The sequence below is a fragment of the Bidens hawaiensis genome, unplaced genomic scaffold (assembly GCF_021521415.1).
Source record: "Bidens hawaiensis isolate Kalapana, Puna unplaced genomic scaffold, B.hawaiensis_p1.1 tig00032782_1, whole genome shotgun sequence".
NCBI classification, from domain to species: Eukaryota; Viridiplantae; Streptophyta; class Magnoliopsida; order Asterales; family Asteraceae; genus Bidens; species Bidens hawaiensis.
The window spans coordinates 67,997-86,086 of record NW_027495599.1 but is presented as its reverse complement, the minus strand read 5'-3'; the positions used below and the strand labels follow the sequence as shown (position 1 = coordinate 86,086).

General features: G+C 40.2%; 2 protein-coding genes across 2 annotated transcripts; both read left to right on the top strand.

Annotated features, from left to right (window-relative positions):
* The first annotated feature begins 697 nt into the window (after positions 1-697).
* On the top strand, positions 698-3,352 carry LOC143584058 (uncharacterized). Its single transcript, XM_077066212.1, has 4 exons — positions 698-932; positions 1,104-1,195; positions 1,319-1,735; positions 2,957-3,352. Exons 1-4 carry the CDS (start codon positions 698-700, stop codon positions 3,350-3,352), a joined length of 1,140 nt encoding a protein of 379 aa, XP_076922327.1.
* A 12,825-nt stretch (positions 3,353-16,177) lies between these two features.
* Positions 16,178-16,534, top strand: LOC143584056 (uncharacterized). Its single transcript, XM_077066211.1, has one exon. It carries the CDS (start codon positions 16,178-16,180, stop codon positions 16,532-16,534), a length of 357 nt encoding a protein of 118 aa, XP_076922326.1.
* Positions 16,535-18,090: the final 1,556 nt, after the last annotated feature.

Below are 18,090 nucleotides of genomic sequence, written 5' to 3'. Positions count from 1 at the left end.
GAGAAATCAGAATAACCATCAAGGGGGACAAGCCAGTGGCTACCAAGCCCAATAACAAAACCAGTGTCGAGAGAATCTATTTGGGCAGGGGAGTTCAGGTCAAGAGAGTTCGGAACAAGTGGGGAGAGAGGAGCAGAAAGCCTCACTGGAGGAGATGATGGCTGAGCTGCTGAAGCGAGATGAGAGAATCCGAGTGACAAATGAGGCGAAATTTGCAGAACACGATGCTATGCTGAAGAACCAAGCCACGTCTCCAGCTAATCTTAAGCGTCACGTCGGAGAGATTGCCAACTAGTTATCCGAGAGAGCACCAGGTTCACTACCAAGTAATACTAATACTGAGAAAAATCCGAGAGGGTTCGCCTAAGCGGTGACTACTAGGAGCGGTGCTAGAAAAGAAAAAGAGGTTGGTCCTTTGAGAGTTGTCACACCTGCGGTTGATGAAGAGGAGCAGGTGAACGAGGAGATCCAGATGGAGCCTCCTCCGACCAAGGCCCACCAGCAGACTATTCCAGCGAGTATGAAGCCGACCGATAAACCTTCATCATCATCTAACCCACCTCTCAGAGTCTACAAACCCAAATTGCCTTATCTTGGGAGACTCCGAGCGGATAGAGACGATGAGCAAAACTCCAAGTTCCTCGAACTTCTCAAGTAGCTTCACCTGAACATTCCTTTCCGTGAGGCGCTTACTCAAATGCTCAAATATGAAAAATTCCTCAAGGACATTCTTTCCAATAAGGAGAAGCTTGCTGAGGTCTCGTCTATTCCGTTGAGTGCTCGGTGCTCTGTAGTGTTGCAAAGCAAGTTGCCTGAAAAGATGGCCGATCCTGGGAGTTTTACAATTCCCTGCGTCTTAGGCGATGATACGGTTCGACATGCGTTGGCCGATCTTGGGGCCAGCATCAATCTCATGCCGTATTCTGTGTTCAGTAAGTTGGGTCTTGGTGAACCGAGGCCAACCTGAATGAGTATCCAACTTGCTGATCGTTTTGTGAAATACCCGCGAGGGGTGGTCGAGAACATGCTTGTTCGTATCGACAAGTTCATCTTCCCGGTGGACTTTTTCATGAATGAGGATGATAGTACCTATCTCATTTTAGGCCGACCATTCCTTGCAACCGCACAAAATTTGATCGACGTCCGTGAGGGCAAACTGATTCTGAGAGTTGGGGATGATAACGTCACCTTTGACGTAAGACTGCCACTCAAGCACCCCAAGTCGGCGGACGACTCCCTGCATTTCGTTGACACCATCGTATCGCATGTGCGGGAGTTTTTCACTGACATATGTGGATGACCTACCTTGGACCCACAGATTCTCAATAGGGAGATTTCAGAGGTTGAGATGGTTGCCATGACCGCTCCACCATTGATGGATGACACCGTGTTACCACCCCTAGATTCAGAGTCATCTGTTGAGATCGTGCGAGACGATCCGAGAGACCTACCTTCCGTCGCTCTCTCATTAGAACTTAAGGATCTACCCGATCATTTGGAGTATGCATTTCTGGACGAAGAGAGGAAGCTACCCGTCATCATCGTGTCTGCCTTGACGGAGGCCGAGAAGGTGAAGTTGTTGAAGGTGCTGAAAGCGTACAAGGAGGCGATAGCATGGAAGAGTATCGACATCAAAGGGATTAATCCTTCGTTCTGCACTCCTAAAATCCTCATGAAGGATAATTTTAAATCTGTCGTTCAGCCTCAACGGAGGCTTAATCCGAAAATGCTAGAGGTCGTTAAGAAAGAAATCATCTAACTCCTTGATGCAGAAATCATTTTTCCCATCTCTGATAGCGCCTAGGTGAGTCCGGTCCAAGTGGTTCCGAAGAAGGGTGGCATGACTGTCGTCACCAATGAATGGAACGAGCTTATTCCCACTAGGACCATGACCAGTTGGAGAGTCTGCATCGACTATCGCAGACTGAATGATGCCACTAGGAAAGATCAATTTCCTCTACCCTTCATTGATCAGATGCTTGAGCGTTTGGCGGGTCAGCAGTACTACTGTTTTCTGGATGGTTTCTCCAGGTATTTCCAAATCCCGATCTCTCCCGATGATTAGGAGAAAACCACATTCACCTGCCCCTATGGCACGTTTGCCTATAAACGTATGCCCTTTGGACTCTGTAACGCTCCAGCTACTTTCCAGCGATGTATGGTGGCGATCTTTCACGACATGATCGTGGATTCCATGGAGGTCTTCATGGACGATTTTTCTGTCTTCGGGAATTCTTTCGATCATTGTCTCTCCAACCTTGATAGGATGATGGCTCGTTACTTCGATACCAACCTAGTCCTCAACTAGGAGAAGTGTCACTTCATGGTACGCGAGGGCATTGTTCTAGGATATAGGATCTCGAGTGCAAGGATCGAGGTCGATCGAGCTAAAATTGAAACCATTTCTAATCTTCCCCCGCCCACTTCTGTGAGATCCATCCATATCTTCTTAGGTCATGCAGGTTTCTATCGTCGTTTCATTAAAGATTTCTCGAAAATTGCGAGACCGATGACCAAGCTACTAGAGAAAGACGCTCCATTTGTCTTCTTTGAACAGTGTATTGAGGTGTTTGATCTTCTAAAAGACAAACTCGTTAATGCCCCGATCATGATTGCTCCCGACTGGTCTATGCCATTCGAATTGATGTGCGACGCGAGCGACTATGTCGTTGGAGCAGTGCTTGGACAGCGGAAGGAGAAGCACTTTCACCCGATCTACTATGCTAGTCGAACCCTAAATAGTGCTCAGGAGAATTACACCACCACCGAGAAAGCGTTGTTAGCTGTGGTGTTTGAATTTGATAAGTTTAGGTCATATCTTGTTCTGTCCAAAACAGTCGTCTACACGGATCATGCTGCCATCCGTTATCTTTTTAGCAAGCAGGATGCTAAACCTCGTCTCATCCGATGGATTCTGCTGCTTAAAAAGTTTGATATCGAAATCCCTGATTAAAAGAGGTCCGAGAATGTAGAAGCCGATCACTTGTCACGTCTTGAGAGAGCCGAGATTGGAGATGTTGGGGTCATCATCAATGACCATTTCCCGATAGAGAATCTTATGTTTGTCAAAGCCCAAGATGACGGCTACCCGTGGTTCGCCGATATAGCGAACTTCCTCTTCGATGGTTCCCTCCCTAGGAGGATGTCTCACCAGCAAAAGAATAATTTCTTTGCTGATGTAAAGTTCTACATCTGGGACGACTCGTTTCTTTTTCGTATAGGTGCTGATCAGCTGGTGAGGAGATGTGTGGATGTCGAAGTGGGGTGGCGGATTTTGAGCCACTGTCATGAGGGACCGACAGTAGGTCACCATGGTGCAGTTCTTACCGCTAAGAAGGTTTTCGATACATGATACTATTAGCCTTGGATTTTCAAAGATGCTCATGCGATCGTAAAAAGTTGTGACTGATTTCTTCGTGTCGGTAACATCTCATCCCGAAATGAGATGCTCCTAAATGCCATTCAGGTTTGCGAGGTTTTTGACATTTGGGGTATCGATTTTATGGGCCCGTTCCCGTCGTCTAGAGGGAACAAGTACATACTTGTGGCAGTTGATTACGTCTCCACTTGGGTCGAGGCCAGAGCCTTGCCCACTAACGACGCCCAAGTCGTAGTGAGATTTCTGAAAAATATTTGGTGTGCCGAAAGCCTTGATCAGCGATCGAGGTACTCACTTCTGCAACGTGCAGATGGAGAAGGCATTGCAACACTATGGGGTCACCCATCGGCTCGCGACTGCCTACCACCCACGGACTAGTGGACAGGTAGATGTGAGTAACCGGGGCATTAAACACATTCTTGAGAAGACTGTTGAGCTAAACCGAAAGGATTGGTCTGACAAATTAGATGATGCTTTGTGGGCTTTCCGTACAACGTACAAAACTCCGACTTGTTCCACACCATTTCGGATGATTTATGGGAAAGCCTACCATCTACCTGTTGAGTTGGAGGACCATGCTTCATGGGCGCTTCAAACAGTTAACCTCGATCTTCATCCGTGGGTGAGAACCGTTTCCATTAGATACATGAGTTAGAGCAACTTCGCGATCATGCATATGCACACTCGTACAATTATAAGCTGAAGACCAAAGAGCTGCATGATAGGAAGTTGAGAGGTGATAAACAGTTCAAGTGTGGGGATAGGGTTTTGCTATATAATTCCCGATTATGATTATTTCCGGGAAAGCTGAATTCCCGATGGTCAGGCACGTTCACCATTACCGAGATATTCCCGTATTGCACAATTGAGATTGAAGACGAAAGCGGGAAGTTTAAGGTGAACGGTCACAGGTTGAAGCATTACATAGGCGAACCGATAGCTGATCAGACAATCGAGGTGTTCTACCTTAACTCATTCACCCAGGCATAGACGTGTTGGATGCATCACTCGGGAGACTGCCCGAATTTTAGAGTGTGTATTATGATTTTCTTTATTATCTGTTTTATTTACTTTAATTTTGTTAGTTAATAAAATAAAAAAATAATAAAAAATTAAAAAAATTTTAAATTACAAAAAAGTAGTAAAAAAAAATACAAAAAAAATAAAAAATACAAAAACACAAAAATATGTTTATTTCTTATGTTTTGTTTTTTGTTTTGTACGCCGCTACATGCGATCGAGTTTGAGTTATTACAGGTATTATTATGCGCATGGTAGTTCTGATGACGTTTTGAACTGGTTCTCCCGAGGTTGCGGTCGCGAATGAAATGCTATAGGGTCATTCGAATGATTCACAGCTGATGAAGATTCCGCATATATACCAGGGAGTAATCCGTTCTCTGTTTTACTTTTGCTTTAAGTTTTATTTTTTTTAATTTTATTTCTTTTCCTTGTTCTCATCGAGGACGATTTCGTTCTAAGTGTGGGGATGAGAATTTATTTTACCTAGTTGTAGGAAAAAAAAATATAAAAAAATAAAAAAAATAAATAAAAAAATAAAAAAATTTGTTTTGTTCTTTCGCTGAAAATTATGTCGGCTACTTAAGTTCGAGGGACATATACTTGTATATGTTTGGTCCTGTTATCTACCTGTAGACATACGGAATAGCCATTTACCCGAAAACTGAAAGTGGCTGGGGCGACTGAATATGAAAATTAAACAAAAAAAAAATTTAAAGAAAAATGTCCCTTGAAAATTGTTTTTGTTCTACTTTAAGAGGGAAATGATATTATTACCATTGTGCTAACGAACTCTCAGAACTTTTGAAATATATTATATAACAATAAAAGAAGATATGGTTTGCATATCTGATTTGGGATGTTTCGGTAGGCCCAACTAGCTTTGATAGTCCTCTTTAGCTATATATATATATATATATATATATATAATAATTTGAAAAACGGTGAAACCGAATTTCGATGCTTAGGGAGGATTACCATAATCTAAAAACTTTGAGATGGTAAGACTTAGATGCACTAAAACCAGCACACCACCATATGTCCATCTTTTTACGAGCTTAGAAATAGTTATATACTTTAGGGTGATATAAAAAAAAAAGAAAAAAAAAGAGAAAGAAAAAGTATGTTATGAAATTTATGTGTACTATGAAAAGTTGTTCCAAAAAGCAAATGATTGTGAGAAAGTTATGTATTGTAAAATGCCAAAGAAGCATTCTCAATGTTAGTAAAAGAGGCCAAAGATGCACATACTAGACGGGACTTAGAGTTTACGTGTTACCAAGGGGATAATGACTCTGAGGATACACTATTGGGGCTCGAAGGTTCTTAGTCAAGAAATATCAAATTTGGAATTTATAGGACAAAGTCCAATAATACTTAGGAATAGCTCGTACGACCTTCACAGGACCATTCATCCATCAAAATTTCACCGAGTGCATCTAATTAGTATCATCAACGAGTCCTTGGCTTATGGTTATTTGTCGAACTAGTTTGCTTCGACTCTAGTTTTTCTAGCTCTCTTTGTCTGAGATGAGATAGGTGTAACCTTGAATTTTGGACTTAAAACACTTAATGCAATTGGGGGCTTGATTGGCTGGTGGTTGGGTTTAAGTGGACAACAATATCGGAAATTACGGTCAATATGTCGAGCTGTTTCTTGTGCTTTAGTAATGTTAAATAATTTGGGAGTTTGTTGTTTTCACTTGGTTATGATCTCGTGTAGATTTTTTTTTTTAGGGACGAAAAAGTTAAGTGTGGGATGTTTGATGTGTTGTGTAGGTCCCCCCGGGGGCGTCGCCGATCGATACGAGATCCGCACGAGGTCTAGGAGTGCGGAATCCTCCTAGACTCGTTAATGGTGTACAAGATGAAGAACACAAACACGTACACGAACAAATACACGAACAAATACAAGAACGGGATAAACAAATCTGCAGATTCTTTATAATAATAATTAAACAAACACGTTACATACCGTAACATAAACAGAAACACGTCCGACCCGAGGTGAGCTCTACCTCGGGTCGTCCCTAACGACACTCTCTCTCTGTTTGTTCTCTCTCGACACTCAAACTGTAACACACAACTCTCTGAATTACTGGATAACTAAAACTAAACAAGACACACGTATATATATAAAACATTCTCGGGCCTGGGCTTCAGTAGGCGAAGTTGTTCATAACTTCGCCTATGGCGAAGTTGTGATAACTTCGCCTAAGGTGAAGTTGTCCTAACTTCGCCGTTGGCGAAGTTGTTCTAACTTCGCCTAAGGCGAAGTTGTGCTAACTTCGCCTGTGGCGTTCCGCTGATCAGAATTGCATAGCGACGGTCACAAAATGCACCAACAGTCTCCCCTTTGACCGTTGCTCTCAATTCTAACAAACACAAAAGATCATCTGTTACAAAACATGCACCAACATGTTGTAAAACACACTTATTTTTCCATACCATTTTATCATCCTTTTATTTTTTTTATATAATAAATAATGTTTTTAACTCGTTTTAACTTGATCTTACAAAGTTTATTATTTTGTGTAGTTACGAGTTTTAAAAGAGAAAATGATCGGGTTTTTGAAGACTTAAAAGGCCTTTATGATCAATGTTTGAAGAATCAAGTTAAAGCCCGACCCAAAAGCCCATTTGTGTGAAGCCTTTCATACATCTTATAAAATAACAAACAAAAAAAATAAAAAAACCCTAAGCCTTGGAAGAGAGGAGCATACTGCAACAACTTATAGAACAAAAAAAATAGGTTTGCTAAGTTATTTTGGCTGGCTAGGAGGGAACAAGAAAAAGGTTGTTGGCTGGTTGTTTTGTTTAAGGAGACAAGAAAGCATTTAGCATTTGGTTTTGTGGTGAGAATTAGTCACGGCCAAGAAAAGCAAAAAAACAAAGCAACACTCATATCTCTTGCGATCAGAGCATTCCAAGGTGTAAGAGTTGTTTCAGCCATTGTCTATATTATTAATTATTTATTATGAACTCACCTATTGAACCATATTATTTTGTTTTGTTTCTGAGTATGAGTAGCTAAACTATTTGCACTACCTAGGTTGAGATGATTATTTGACGTTGTTGGATGGTTTATTTGGTTTTAATTGATCACATGACGTATTACTATTGAAAAGTTTTATCTATTTTGATCTTTGATGTGTTAGTTATTGTTTTTATATAATTTTGCATGTGATTCTCTTTATTACTTTGATTGATTGATTATGTGTCGTTCGGTTAAGGGTTATGCGGTTAGGTCTTAGAATTGGTGTTTTTGATCTGTTTGTGGTTAGCGCGGTCACCAGCAACCAACTTCGGATTGGTCCCCAAAAAAATCACCCTATACCTTAAAGGATCATTCTTCTTGATATACAAATCTCTTTTACCATGAAGAGCATAACTCATAACCATCTCATTCAATGTTTCCTTTGATTGTATTAACTGGCCAACAAAAAATGGACACTCATCATCATTATTCCTTTCCTTCCCCTTGAACTTTCTTAGCATACTATTGAAGACACTCAAGCCCTCATCATCAGAGCTCTCATAGGTACCATGCAAGGATTTAAACCATTATCATCACTAATATGATCACCTACTACCTCATCCACATCAAAATCTACAATAGCTTATACAACCTCATGTCAACTTCTACATCCTCCAAGGGTGTTTGAAAGGTAGCCGTATACTCGGGATCACTTTCATCTGATCGATCACTATCATAACTGTCATCATCTTCCTTTTCTCACTACCTACACCCTCACTAGAACTATTTTCACCACTCACTTCATGGACACTTTCACCACTCACTTCATGAACACTTTCAAAACAAGGTACAAATCCAGAACAAACATCTTGAAAATGATAATATTCAATCAATGGCTTTAAACCCAAATCTAAACTAACACGTGGATGTTTGTAATGAAAACAACAAGATGTACCGCAACCATACTGTGACTTACAAAGTATTCCAACCAACAAATTTTTACAAAATTCAGAAACTTGAACTTCATCGACGTAAGTTATCTTCCCCCTTTCGTATCTTCGCTGCCCCTCGGTAGCGAAATACCCTCAATGGAAAAGTTTTATGGTGAACGCATGTGAATAGTTTTCACCTATAACAATCGTTCAACTGTTGGTATATAAATGTCAGTAGTTCATAGTCTAGCGTTTGTAATCGAGTCTGTAATGTAATTATGTTTAAGTTTATGTTTATGTATGTAAGCGAAGTTGTCAACAAGTTCGCTTAGGCGAACTTGTTGAACAAGCGAAGTTGTCGACAAGTTCGCCTAGGCGAACTTGTTCAACGAGCGAAGTTACTGACAACTTCGCCTGAGGCGAAGTTGTCATGTATTTATATAGCCTACGGGTTTACGGTTAAAAAAGATAGTTTTTAGGTTATTCACGTGTAATTCAGTAGTTCAGTGAACGTGTCGAGAGTCTGTAATAGACGTGTTTCAAGTTATAATATATAACGTGTTCGTTTGTATCGCGTGTGATTGTTTTACGTATTCTACGCTCGTAACTACCTACGCAGGGATTCCGCACCTACGTAGATAGCGATATCCCGTGTAAGATCCGTCCGGGAACCTACAATTGGTATCAGCTCTTATGCTATGGTTTGAGATCTGCGTTTTGGTGTTTCTGGCACGTTTCTGTGCGTTTCTGGCCGAACAGCGCCGCAGGCGAAGTTATTGTTCATCAGGCGAAGTTGCCGTCACTGTTCGTAGGGTTTCAGCGAAGATATAAGGTCTGGCGAAGTTATGGACAGGCGAAGTTATAGCCAGGCGAAGTTATGAACAGGCGAAGTTGACTTTAGGCGAAGTTGACTTCTCGGCGAAGTAAAAAAAAAAAAAAAAAAAAATTTTTGGAATTTTCGTCTGTATGGCCAGGTGTACACGATTATTGTGAGACCGAAGACGTTGTTCCGTCAACGAGTGAAACTTGTTATCTCTTGGTTTTACGTGTGAACAAATACGTGTCAACTCTGGATATGGAGTTGAGTTTGAGAATGGGATATTGATTGAAACTGGATATTGACACATATTTGGGTGTTTGTGGGCAATGAAATTGTTGTTGTTCGAGGTTGACCAACTGAAGAAAGTCAAATTGAACTGAAGGTTTTTGTCATTACTGGATTGCGGTCAGAGCATATTATTTATGTTATTTTTAAGGCGTTCGATAATTGGATCCTGAAACGTGATGCTTATTTATTAGAGTGAAAATTCTGGAACAAGTTGGATTTAATCGGGAACTAAAGTGTTTATGTTCTTGATCGTTATCCCTGGTGATTGAAGATGCTTCGGATTAATTAATGGTCATGTGTTAGATTCTGTCAAGGTGGTTTTGTGATGAAATTAATCACTTGATGTTGAGTAGTTGAAGATTAAACCTTATCGTATGCCGACGAGTTGGTGAAGTTGTGGAGGAAGCCCAACTTCACGTGTTGGTGAAGTCAGATGGACTCACGTGATTGGTTGAGATGATCTATTGGCACGAGGATGCATGCATTTCAAAGACCTCAATCGTTATAGTCGGAGAAGCTTACACTGAAGGGGAGATCTGATATGGAAGACGCTGGGTGATTGGTAGATTTGTGAAGCTACAAGACAGTTTCAGACACGGCTGGTTGAAGAGCAAACAGAAGATCATCAGTTAAGAGGGAGTCTGTTGGTGCATGTTTTGTAACAGATGATCTTTCGTGTTTGTTAGAATTGAGAGCAACGGTCAAAGGGGAGACTGTTGGTGCATTTTGTGACCGTCGCTATGCAATTCAGACCAGCGGAGACGCCATAGGTGAAGTTAGAACAACTTCGCCAACGGCGAAGTTAGGACAACTTCACCTTAGGCGAAGTTATCACAACTTCGCCATAGGCGAAGTTATAAACAACTTCGCCTACTGACGCCTACTGAAGTTTATATATATATATACGTTTGTCTTGTTTAGGTGAAGAATCCAGAAATTAGTGTGTGTTTTGAGCAGTTTGTTTGTTTAGAGAGAGTAAGAGACAAGGAGAGTCGTGTGAGACGACCCGAGGTAGAGCTCACCTCGGGTCAGTCGTGTTTTCTGTTTGGTTACGGTATGTAACGTGTTTTGATTATTATATAAGAATCTGCAGATTTGATTATCCCGTTCTTGTATTTGTTCGTGTATTTGTTCGTGTACGTGTTTGTGTTCTTCATCTTTACACCAATAAACGAGTCTAGGAGGATTCCGCACTCCTAGACCTCGTGCACCGTAAACGGTCAAGTTGTTCAGTTTTCTTCTAAACAAATACGGGTGGCGTTGCGGTTTGGTGAAGAGACGAGGGATGACCCAACGGAGTTTGTTGCGCCATTCCGTGATGGGGCGTTCCTCAGGATGGGGTATTCTGGTCCCTTAGGGGACACTCAACGGAGGAAGGGATTCCTTTTAGATCAGTGGTGCTTCCTTATGCACGTCATGATCGTATGTATGTCAGGACGGAAGGCAGGCACTGATGGTATGGGTGCGACAATGCAGTCTGCTATGACTGCGTTGACTTATAATAAAAGATATTCTTTCAGCCAGATGATCTTTTACGAGATCGATAGGCAACGAAGGGCTGTGGCGCGTGAGCGGTTTACAATGTATCCACGATTCCTACAAATGATTTTCAATCATGTGGCTCCGACGCTGCCTCAACGACGCCCTATTCGATACGTGGAAAGTGTGACAAAACGTATCTTTGCACAATGTCGCACTTCCAGCGCACGAAGCAAGCCTGAGCTGCGTCCCAGGCATACTCCGCTCTTTGGGTACCTTATAAACCCGGAGTATGTGCCTGCGGCAGGGGACGAGTTCAGAGACCCAAGACCACAACAGGCAGCAGCAACCCAGGCTGTATCAGCTGCGCCTGCTGTATCTGCTGCTGTGTCAGCTGCAGAGATTGACCTTGACGCCATGTTCGGCGGGCAAGGATTGTTTGATATGGACCGAGTTGATCCACAAGAGAATATTCAAGTCTCGGGTCCACAAGCTGATTTTGATGATGTGATGGAAGAGGCTAGAAGGATGATGGTAACGCATGAGAGAACGGTTGGTAAACAAAAGAGAACTGTTGACGACGACGACGAGGAAGATGATGAAGAAGAAGCTGTACAGCTGGTGAGAAAGCGTTCACGAAGGGAAAGGACAGGTATGGGTGTAGGAGCTGGAGAGACTTCACGGTTGGTACGTTTTGCTCCACCTGCCCTATCTGGTATGTCCATTGTTCCTACCTCTGTGCAGGTATCGAGTACAAGCGCTACGGTTGTTCCCGTAGTGGCTACATCATCGGCTGACATTCCATCGATCACGGCCGTCCAGACGTCGACTCCAGCAATTGTGTCTCTACCACCTCAAACGCTTACTCCATCGGTGGTAGTAGCACGATTTGTCGAGTCTACGGTCACCACTACTGCAGGGTTATCGGGTACGGTACCACCTGCGGTCACGCCCACTTCAGACTCGGAACGAATAGCTTCACTAGAGCGGATTGTAGCTGAGCAGTCCATGACTATTCAAAGCCTAGTGGAAGCAAATCAACTGCAGGCATCCCTCCTGGTTGAGCACGGGAAAGTTATAGATGCCTTGAAGGTGTTCTTGGCATCTCAGGGGGAGATGAGCTGTAGAGGAGATGAGCTGAGGACCAAAAGAAGAGAAGACCGAGACGATGATCCCAATGCATCGAAAGATGCAGGTGGTGAGTTGCCAAGAACTACTATAGCTCTTGGGGCTTCCACAGCTGAGGGGGAGTCTGCAGCTGGTGATGATGTGGTTGCTGTTGGTGATGATGTGGATGTGGTTGAAGATGTTGAGATTGTTGATGATATGATTGATGCGCTGAAAGAGATAGACGATATGTTAGAGGATGATGAGTTGATAAATGAAGATGATGTTCTGCCAATCGATGAGATTGAAAAGATTGGTGCAGAAATTGTGGTTGAGAATGTGATAGAAGAAGGAGAGATTGTTGAAGAAAATGTAGAGCATGAGATCCCTGTGGTTGAACAGTCGACTATATGTGAAGATGCTGTGGTTGACAACACTGAGTGGGAAGATCAGCCAAACTGGAAGGAAGGCTGCGCTCAGTGGTTTGTAAAGACGAAGAAGCCAGCAGTACCGACGATGTTCAAAAAGTCGTATAATATAAAGGGATATGCAGAATCAAAGAAGGGAATCATATGCTGGTTGTACGATGAAGAGTTGAAACTATTTGTGATCAAACGTTACGACGGCATTCAGTACTTCAAGAAGATGTTAAGATCCCTGAATACCTTACCGGAGTGTGAGGTGAAAGACTTAGCAAGACTGGGGCTGATAAACAGAAGTAATGATAACATGGCGAGAGTAATTGGGAAAATTGTTTGGAAGGAGGCCATTAAAGATAAAAAGTTTGAACTTCTGAAGCCTCAGAAAGGGAAATTAGTAGAAGACAAAGATAGAGGGATGAGGGCAGACGGCAAACCATGGATGGTTATGAAGTATAAACCAGTCCGTCATTTAAAAGAAGTGCCGATGAAGGTGATGCCCAAGAACGTCTTGAAAGACTTGAAGTGGTGGTACGTGGATTGTGAAACTGCTGAAGCGGTCATGGAGGATGAAGATGAGCAAGAGATCATTAGAGTGTATGATCCTATGCACTTAGTCAATCTGTCTCAAGCTGACTTGCAGGTACTACATGCTAAGAAGATTTTCTACATTCCTGCTTGGAAAGAGGAAGCTAAGAAGTACCAGAAGTTGGTTTCTGTATGTGTTAGACAGGGAGTGCATGCTTGAAGTTATGAAGAGAGAAGACGAGAGATTACAAGCCACAAGCTTTGAAGATCAAGACATGAAGCTACTGCCAAAGGGGAGTCTGTTGGTACATAAATGTCAGTAGTTCATAGTCTAGCGTTTGTAATCGAGTCTGTAATGTAATTATGTTTAAGTTTATGTTTATGTATGTAAGCGAAGTTGTCAACAAGTTCGCTTAGGCGAACTTGTTGAACAAGCAAAGTTGTCGACAAGTTCGCCTAGGCGAACTTGTTCAACGAGCGAAGTTACTAACAACTTCGCCTGAGGCGAAGTTGTCGTGTATTTATATAGCCTACGGGTTTACGGTTAAAAAAGATAGTTTTTAGGTTATTCACGTGTAATTCAGTAGTTCAGTGAACGTGTCGAGAGTCTGTAATAGACGTGTTTCAAGTTATAATATATAACGTGTTCGTTTGTATCGCGTGTGATTGTTTTACGTATTCTACGCTCGTAACTACCTACGCAGGGATTCCGCACCTACGTAGATAGCGATATCCCGTGTAAGATCCGTCCGGGAACCTACATCAACCCGTTAACAACATACAAGGAAAAAAAAACTTTAAGCAAACAGTAAAACGTTACCATATAGGTCTTCCAGGTCACAATACTCATTGTCCGGCCTAATAGAATACGAGCTCGGCATTGCGATGTCTGAAGATGTGAAGTACGATCGGAAAAAAATGGGGTTCAATGATCGAACGTTGGTCGTGAATTCAATTTATGATGAAAATTGCCCTAATTCGGGGGTTTTAATGGACCAGTGGAGAAAAAAGAGTGCAATGACGAAATTACCCTTCACCATTAATAGTCAACGCCGGGTCAACTGACGGCAGGAGTCAGAAATACCCGCCGAAGAAACATAGTGGCGCAACCTTCGCAAAATCTTTTCAGTGGTTATTCCATCCAGCAACGATATAACCCAGGGAGGCAAATTGCAGAATTCTCTTTTATATTTTAACTTTTCCCTTGGTTTGTAACCTTCACAAAATCTTTTATATTTCTCAAACAATGCTTCTACGTTCGCTTAGTCCAGTCAAGGGATGTCGAATTGTCGATCTAGGACAGCCTTCAGTGACTATAAATTTTCACGTTTCCAAATCAACCAATGTACATGAATGTATTATTACATGAATGGATTATTATTTATTTTTTAAATGACGACAATGCTCAGTGATGGATTTACAAAATTTTTTCACAGGGGTCGAATTTTTTTTTTGGGTCAGTACTCACTTGACTATCGATATATAAAAGCTCGGTTTGGTTTGACTGTTCAAGTCGGGTCATATCTGTATATAATCTAAAAAGTCGTATGCTTTGGAAGAAGTATAAATTATTCTTCAGGGTTCCATTCGGTCATCCCGATCGAATCAAATCGAATAGGGTCATATAAAAAAATTAATCAAACAAAATATCATATAACCAAAAAAAGTATATGAAACATTATTTAAAATACACAATTAAAATATAATATATTTGAAATCGAGCTCTACAGTTTAACAAAATTTAAATCAAATCGTCATTCTTCATCAACAAAGTTCTTTTTCGAAAGGCCAATATAAAAAAGTAACGAAAACGAAGAACAAGAGGCTCAAAAAGAAATTACAAACTAAAATCCAAACGTTATAAACAAACTAAAATTAAGCATTAATAAAATTAAAATATCATACTAAAATGTAAAATGTAAAATGGAACATCTATATCTATCTATAACATATATAAACGAAAACATAAAAATCCTACGTGTCGCGATCTGGTCGCTTCCCCATTTTTTGGAGTCACCAGATTTGCTTGATTTTTAAATGGAGGCTTCTCATGCATTTGGCCCGAATTCACGGGTATGAGTCTTATCTAATCCAGATATTTCTTAAATGAGTTATAAAATCTTATTAAATTAAAAACTAATCTCACCAAATATTTGATATAAAAATCCTATAAAGTAGGGATATGCTAAAAATTAATATCTGATTTATTTAAATATATATTATTTATAATTAAAAAACCAATTTTATAGTAAAAAAATAAATGGGTTTGGGTCTCATCAAACCCATATAGCTTTTAAACCGGGTTATATCTCATTTATTTGTGAAACAATTTATCATCAAACCATAAGTATATTATTAACTTTCATGCAATAAAAAGAATAAAAGTTCAAAAAATAAATAAATATCAGAAATAAATAATATAAAACAACCCCCGTAATACGGGGGATAAAAACTAATATTACATAATAAAAATCAAAATATAAAAAAGTAAAACTGAGCATTATTAGAGGCGTGTTAAGCTATATAAACTTTTTTTTGACAACCAACGAATTCTCCAAATAACTTATTGGCTAAATTTATCACATCGAATACATTAGTCTTTCGATCTGAAAAACACCCTTACCTAAGGCTAACGCCCGTAAACACTCGCTTGAAGACATAACAATGCGGATAGATAAAACTCGTTCAGTTCAAGGATATAACTAGCGAACTCCACCTACTCGCCTATTCTCCTATCATAATCTGGTGTCGTTGAAAACTAAAAGATAGGGGCTGGAATCAGAGGTGGATCCAGAAAATTTTGCTACGGAGGCACAAAATAGATCGTGTAAAAATAGGCCGGGTTAAAGAGAACCGAACCAACCAACCGTCTAGAGGCCCAAAGTATAATTAACTTTCGGTACACAAGAAAAAACTTGTCCTTTTACACACCACCCTTTAAAAATCAAAATACATATTATTATATTATAGAAAGTTAATAACAATATAGATAAGTTTTGTAGTAATTAAATAAACTTATAAAGAAAAATAAATAAAAATAAAATGTCAACAAACCATTTTTTCCCTAAAAGTTGTTCATGTAATGTTTAGAACTCGTGTCCCACCTCTTTAACCATGCATTTTTTTAGTTAAAAAGCTGGTAAGAAAATATACTTACTAAAATACTCAAAACTCAATTATAATTATTAGTTTTGACAAGAAAACTTATGGAGTCTTCTGGTTAATCTTATGGGTGAGTTCGACGGCCTTTGGATTTTTCTTGGAGATTTTAATGATGTTAGGCACCCTGATGAACGGTTTAACTCGGTTTTTGATCCAAACAGTGTGTTGACGTTTAATAATTTCATTAGTTGTGTGGGCCTTGAAGAGTATTCTATGGGGGAGAGAAGGTTTACGTATATCTCAGATGATGGTAATAAGCTACGCAAACTCGATAGGTTCCTTGTCAACGAGGCCGTAATGAATCTGTGGCCGGACGCATCTCTTAAAGTGTTCCCAAGAATGCTTTCGGATCATTGCCCTCTTGTCATGGTCACGTCGGGTTATCATTTCGGGCCTGCCCCTTTTCGATTCTATAACTCGTAGCTCGGTGAAATTTCTTTAGATGTTATTGTAGCCTCGGTCTTCTCTGAAGGTGTGGGAGATCTAAAACCTGAATTTGCCTAAAAACTGAAAGTGACTGGGGCGACTGAATTTGAAAAAATAAAAATAAAAAAGTTTTAAAGAAAAATGTCCCTTGAAATTTGTTTTTCTTCTACGTTAAGCAGGAAATGATATTATTACCGTTGTGTTAACAAGCTCTCAGAACTTTTGAAAATAATATAATAATAATAAAAGAAGAGATGGTTTGCATATCTGATTTGGGATGTATCCGTAGGTCCAACTTGTTTTGATAGTCATCTTTAGCAAATTTTATATATCTAATAATTTAAAAAACGGTGAAACCGAATTTCGATGCTTAGGGAGGATTACCATAATATAAAAACTTTGAGATGGTAAGACTTAGATGCACTCAAACCAGCACACCACCACATGTCCATCTTTTTATGAGCTTAGAAAATAGTTATATAATTTAGGGTGATATAAAAAAAGAAAAAAAGAAAAAGAAAAAAAAAGAACAAAAAAAGAAATATGTTTAGAAAGTGTATTATGAGAAATCATTCTGAAAAGAAAATGATTGTGAGAAAGTTATGTAATGTAAAATGCCAAAGAAGCATTCTCAAAAATAGTGAAAGAGGCCAAAGATGTATATACTAGACGGGACTGAGAGTTTTCGCGTTGCTAAGGGGATAGTGACTCTGAGGTTATTGCTATTGGGGCTCAAGGTTCTTAGTCAATAAATATCAAATTAGGAATTTATAGGACAAAGTCCAATAATATTTAGGAATAGCTCGTACGGACTCCACATGACAATTCATCCATCAAATTTCACCGAGTGCATCTACTTAGTACCATTAACGAGTCCTTGGCTTATGGTGATTTGTCGAACCAGTCTGCTTCGACTCTAGTTTTTCTAGCTCTCTTTGTCTGAGATGGGGTAGGTGCAACCTTGATTTTTAGACTTAAAACGCTTAATGCAACATGGGGGCTTGATTGGTTGGTGGCTGGGTTTAAAGTGGACAAATATACCGGAAATCGCGGTCAATATGTCGAGCTGTGTCTTGTGTTTTAGTAATGTTAAATAATCTGGGAGTTTGTTGTTTTCACTTGGTTATGATCCCGTGTAGATTACTTTTTCAGGGACGAAAAAGGTTCAAGTGTGGGGATATTTTAATGTGTTGCAAAACATATAACGTTTTATCCCGTTTTTGTGTTGTGTTGGGCGTAAACCGTTAACGAATATAACTTGTTCTTGAATGAAATTAAATATTTGTGTATATAATAGGTCCCATGTTGAAGAGAGAAAAAAAACGAGTTTAATGAAGAATGAATTAGCTCAAACGGGATTCGGATGAAGCTGGTATGTGCGTTTGAAGATAAACGAGTCAGAAAATGAAGAAATGAGCACCAAGGACCTAGCCGCGCTACGCGATCAGGTGAGGCATCCTTGCACGTGCTATGAGATGTCCCACATGTCCCAAAGGCTGCCAAGAATGTTTAGGAATCAGCTACCCCTTCTATTTTGTCTTCTAGTGGTCCTT

Excerpts from the sequence above, each read along its gene's own strand:
- LOC143584058 (XM_077066212.1), top strand. The coding sequence starts at position 698 with ATGCTCAAATATGAAAAATTCCTCAAGGACATTCTTTCCAATAAGGAG. Across the intron at positions 933-1,103 it reads CATGCCGTATTCTGTGTTCA|GCCGACCATTCCTTGCAACC; the intron begins GTAAGTTGGGTC and ends ATCTCATTTTAG. Across the intron at positions 1,196-1,318 it reads ATGATAACGTCACCTTTGAC|ATTCTCAATAGGGAGATTTC; the intron begins GTAAGACTGCCA and ends TTGGACCCACAG.
- LOC143584056 (XM_077066211.1), top strand. The coding sequence starts at position 16,178 with ATGGGTGAGTTCGACGGCCTTTGGATTTTTCTTGGAGATTTTAATGAT.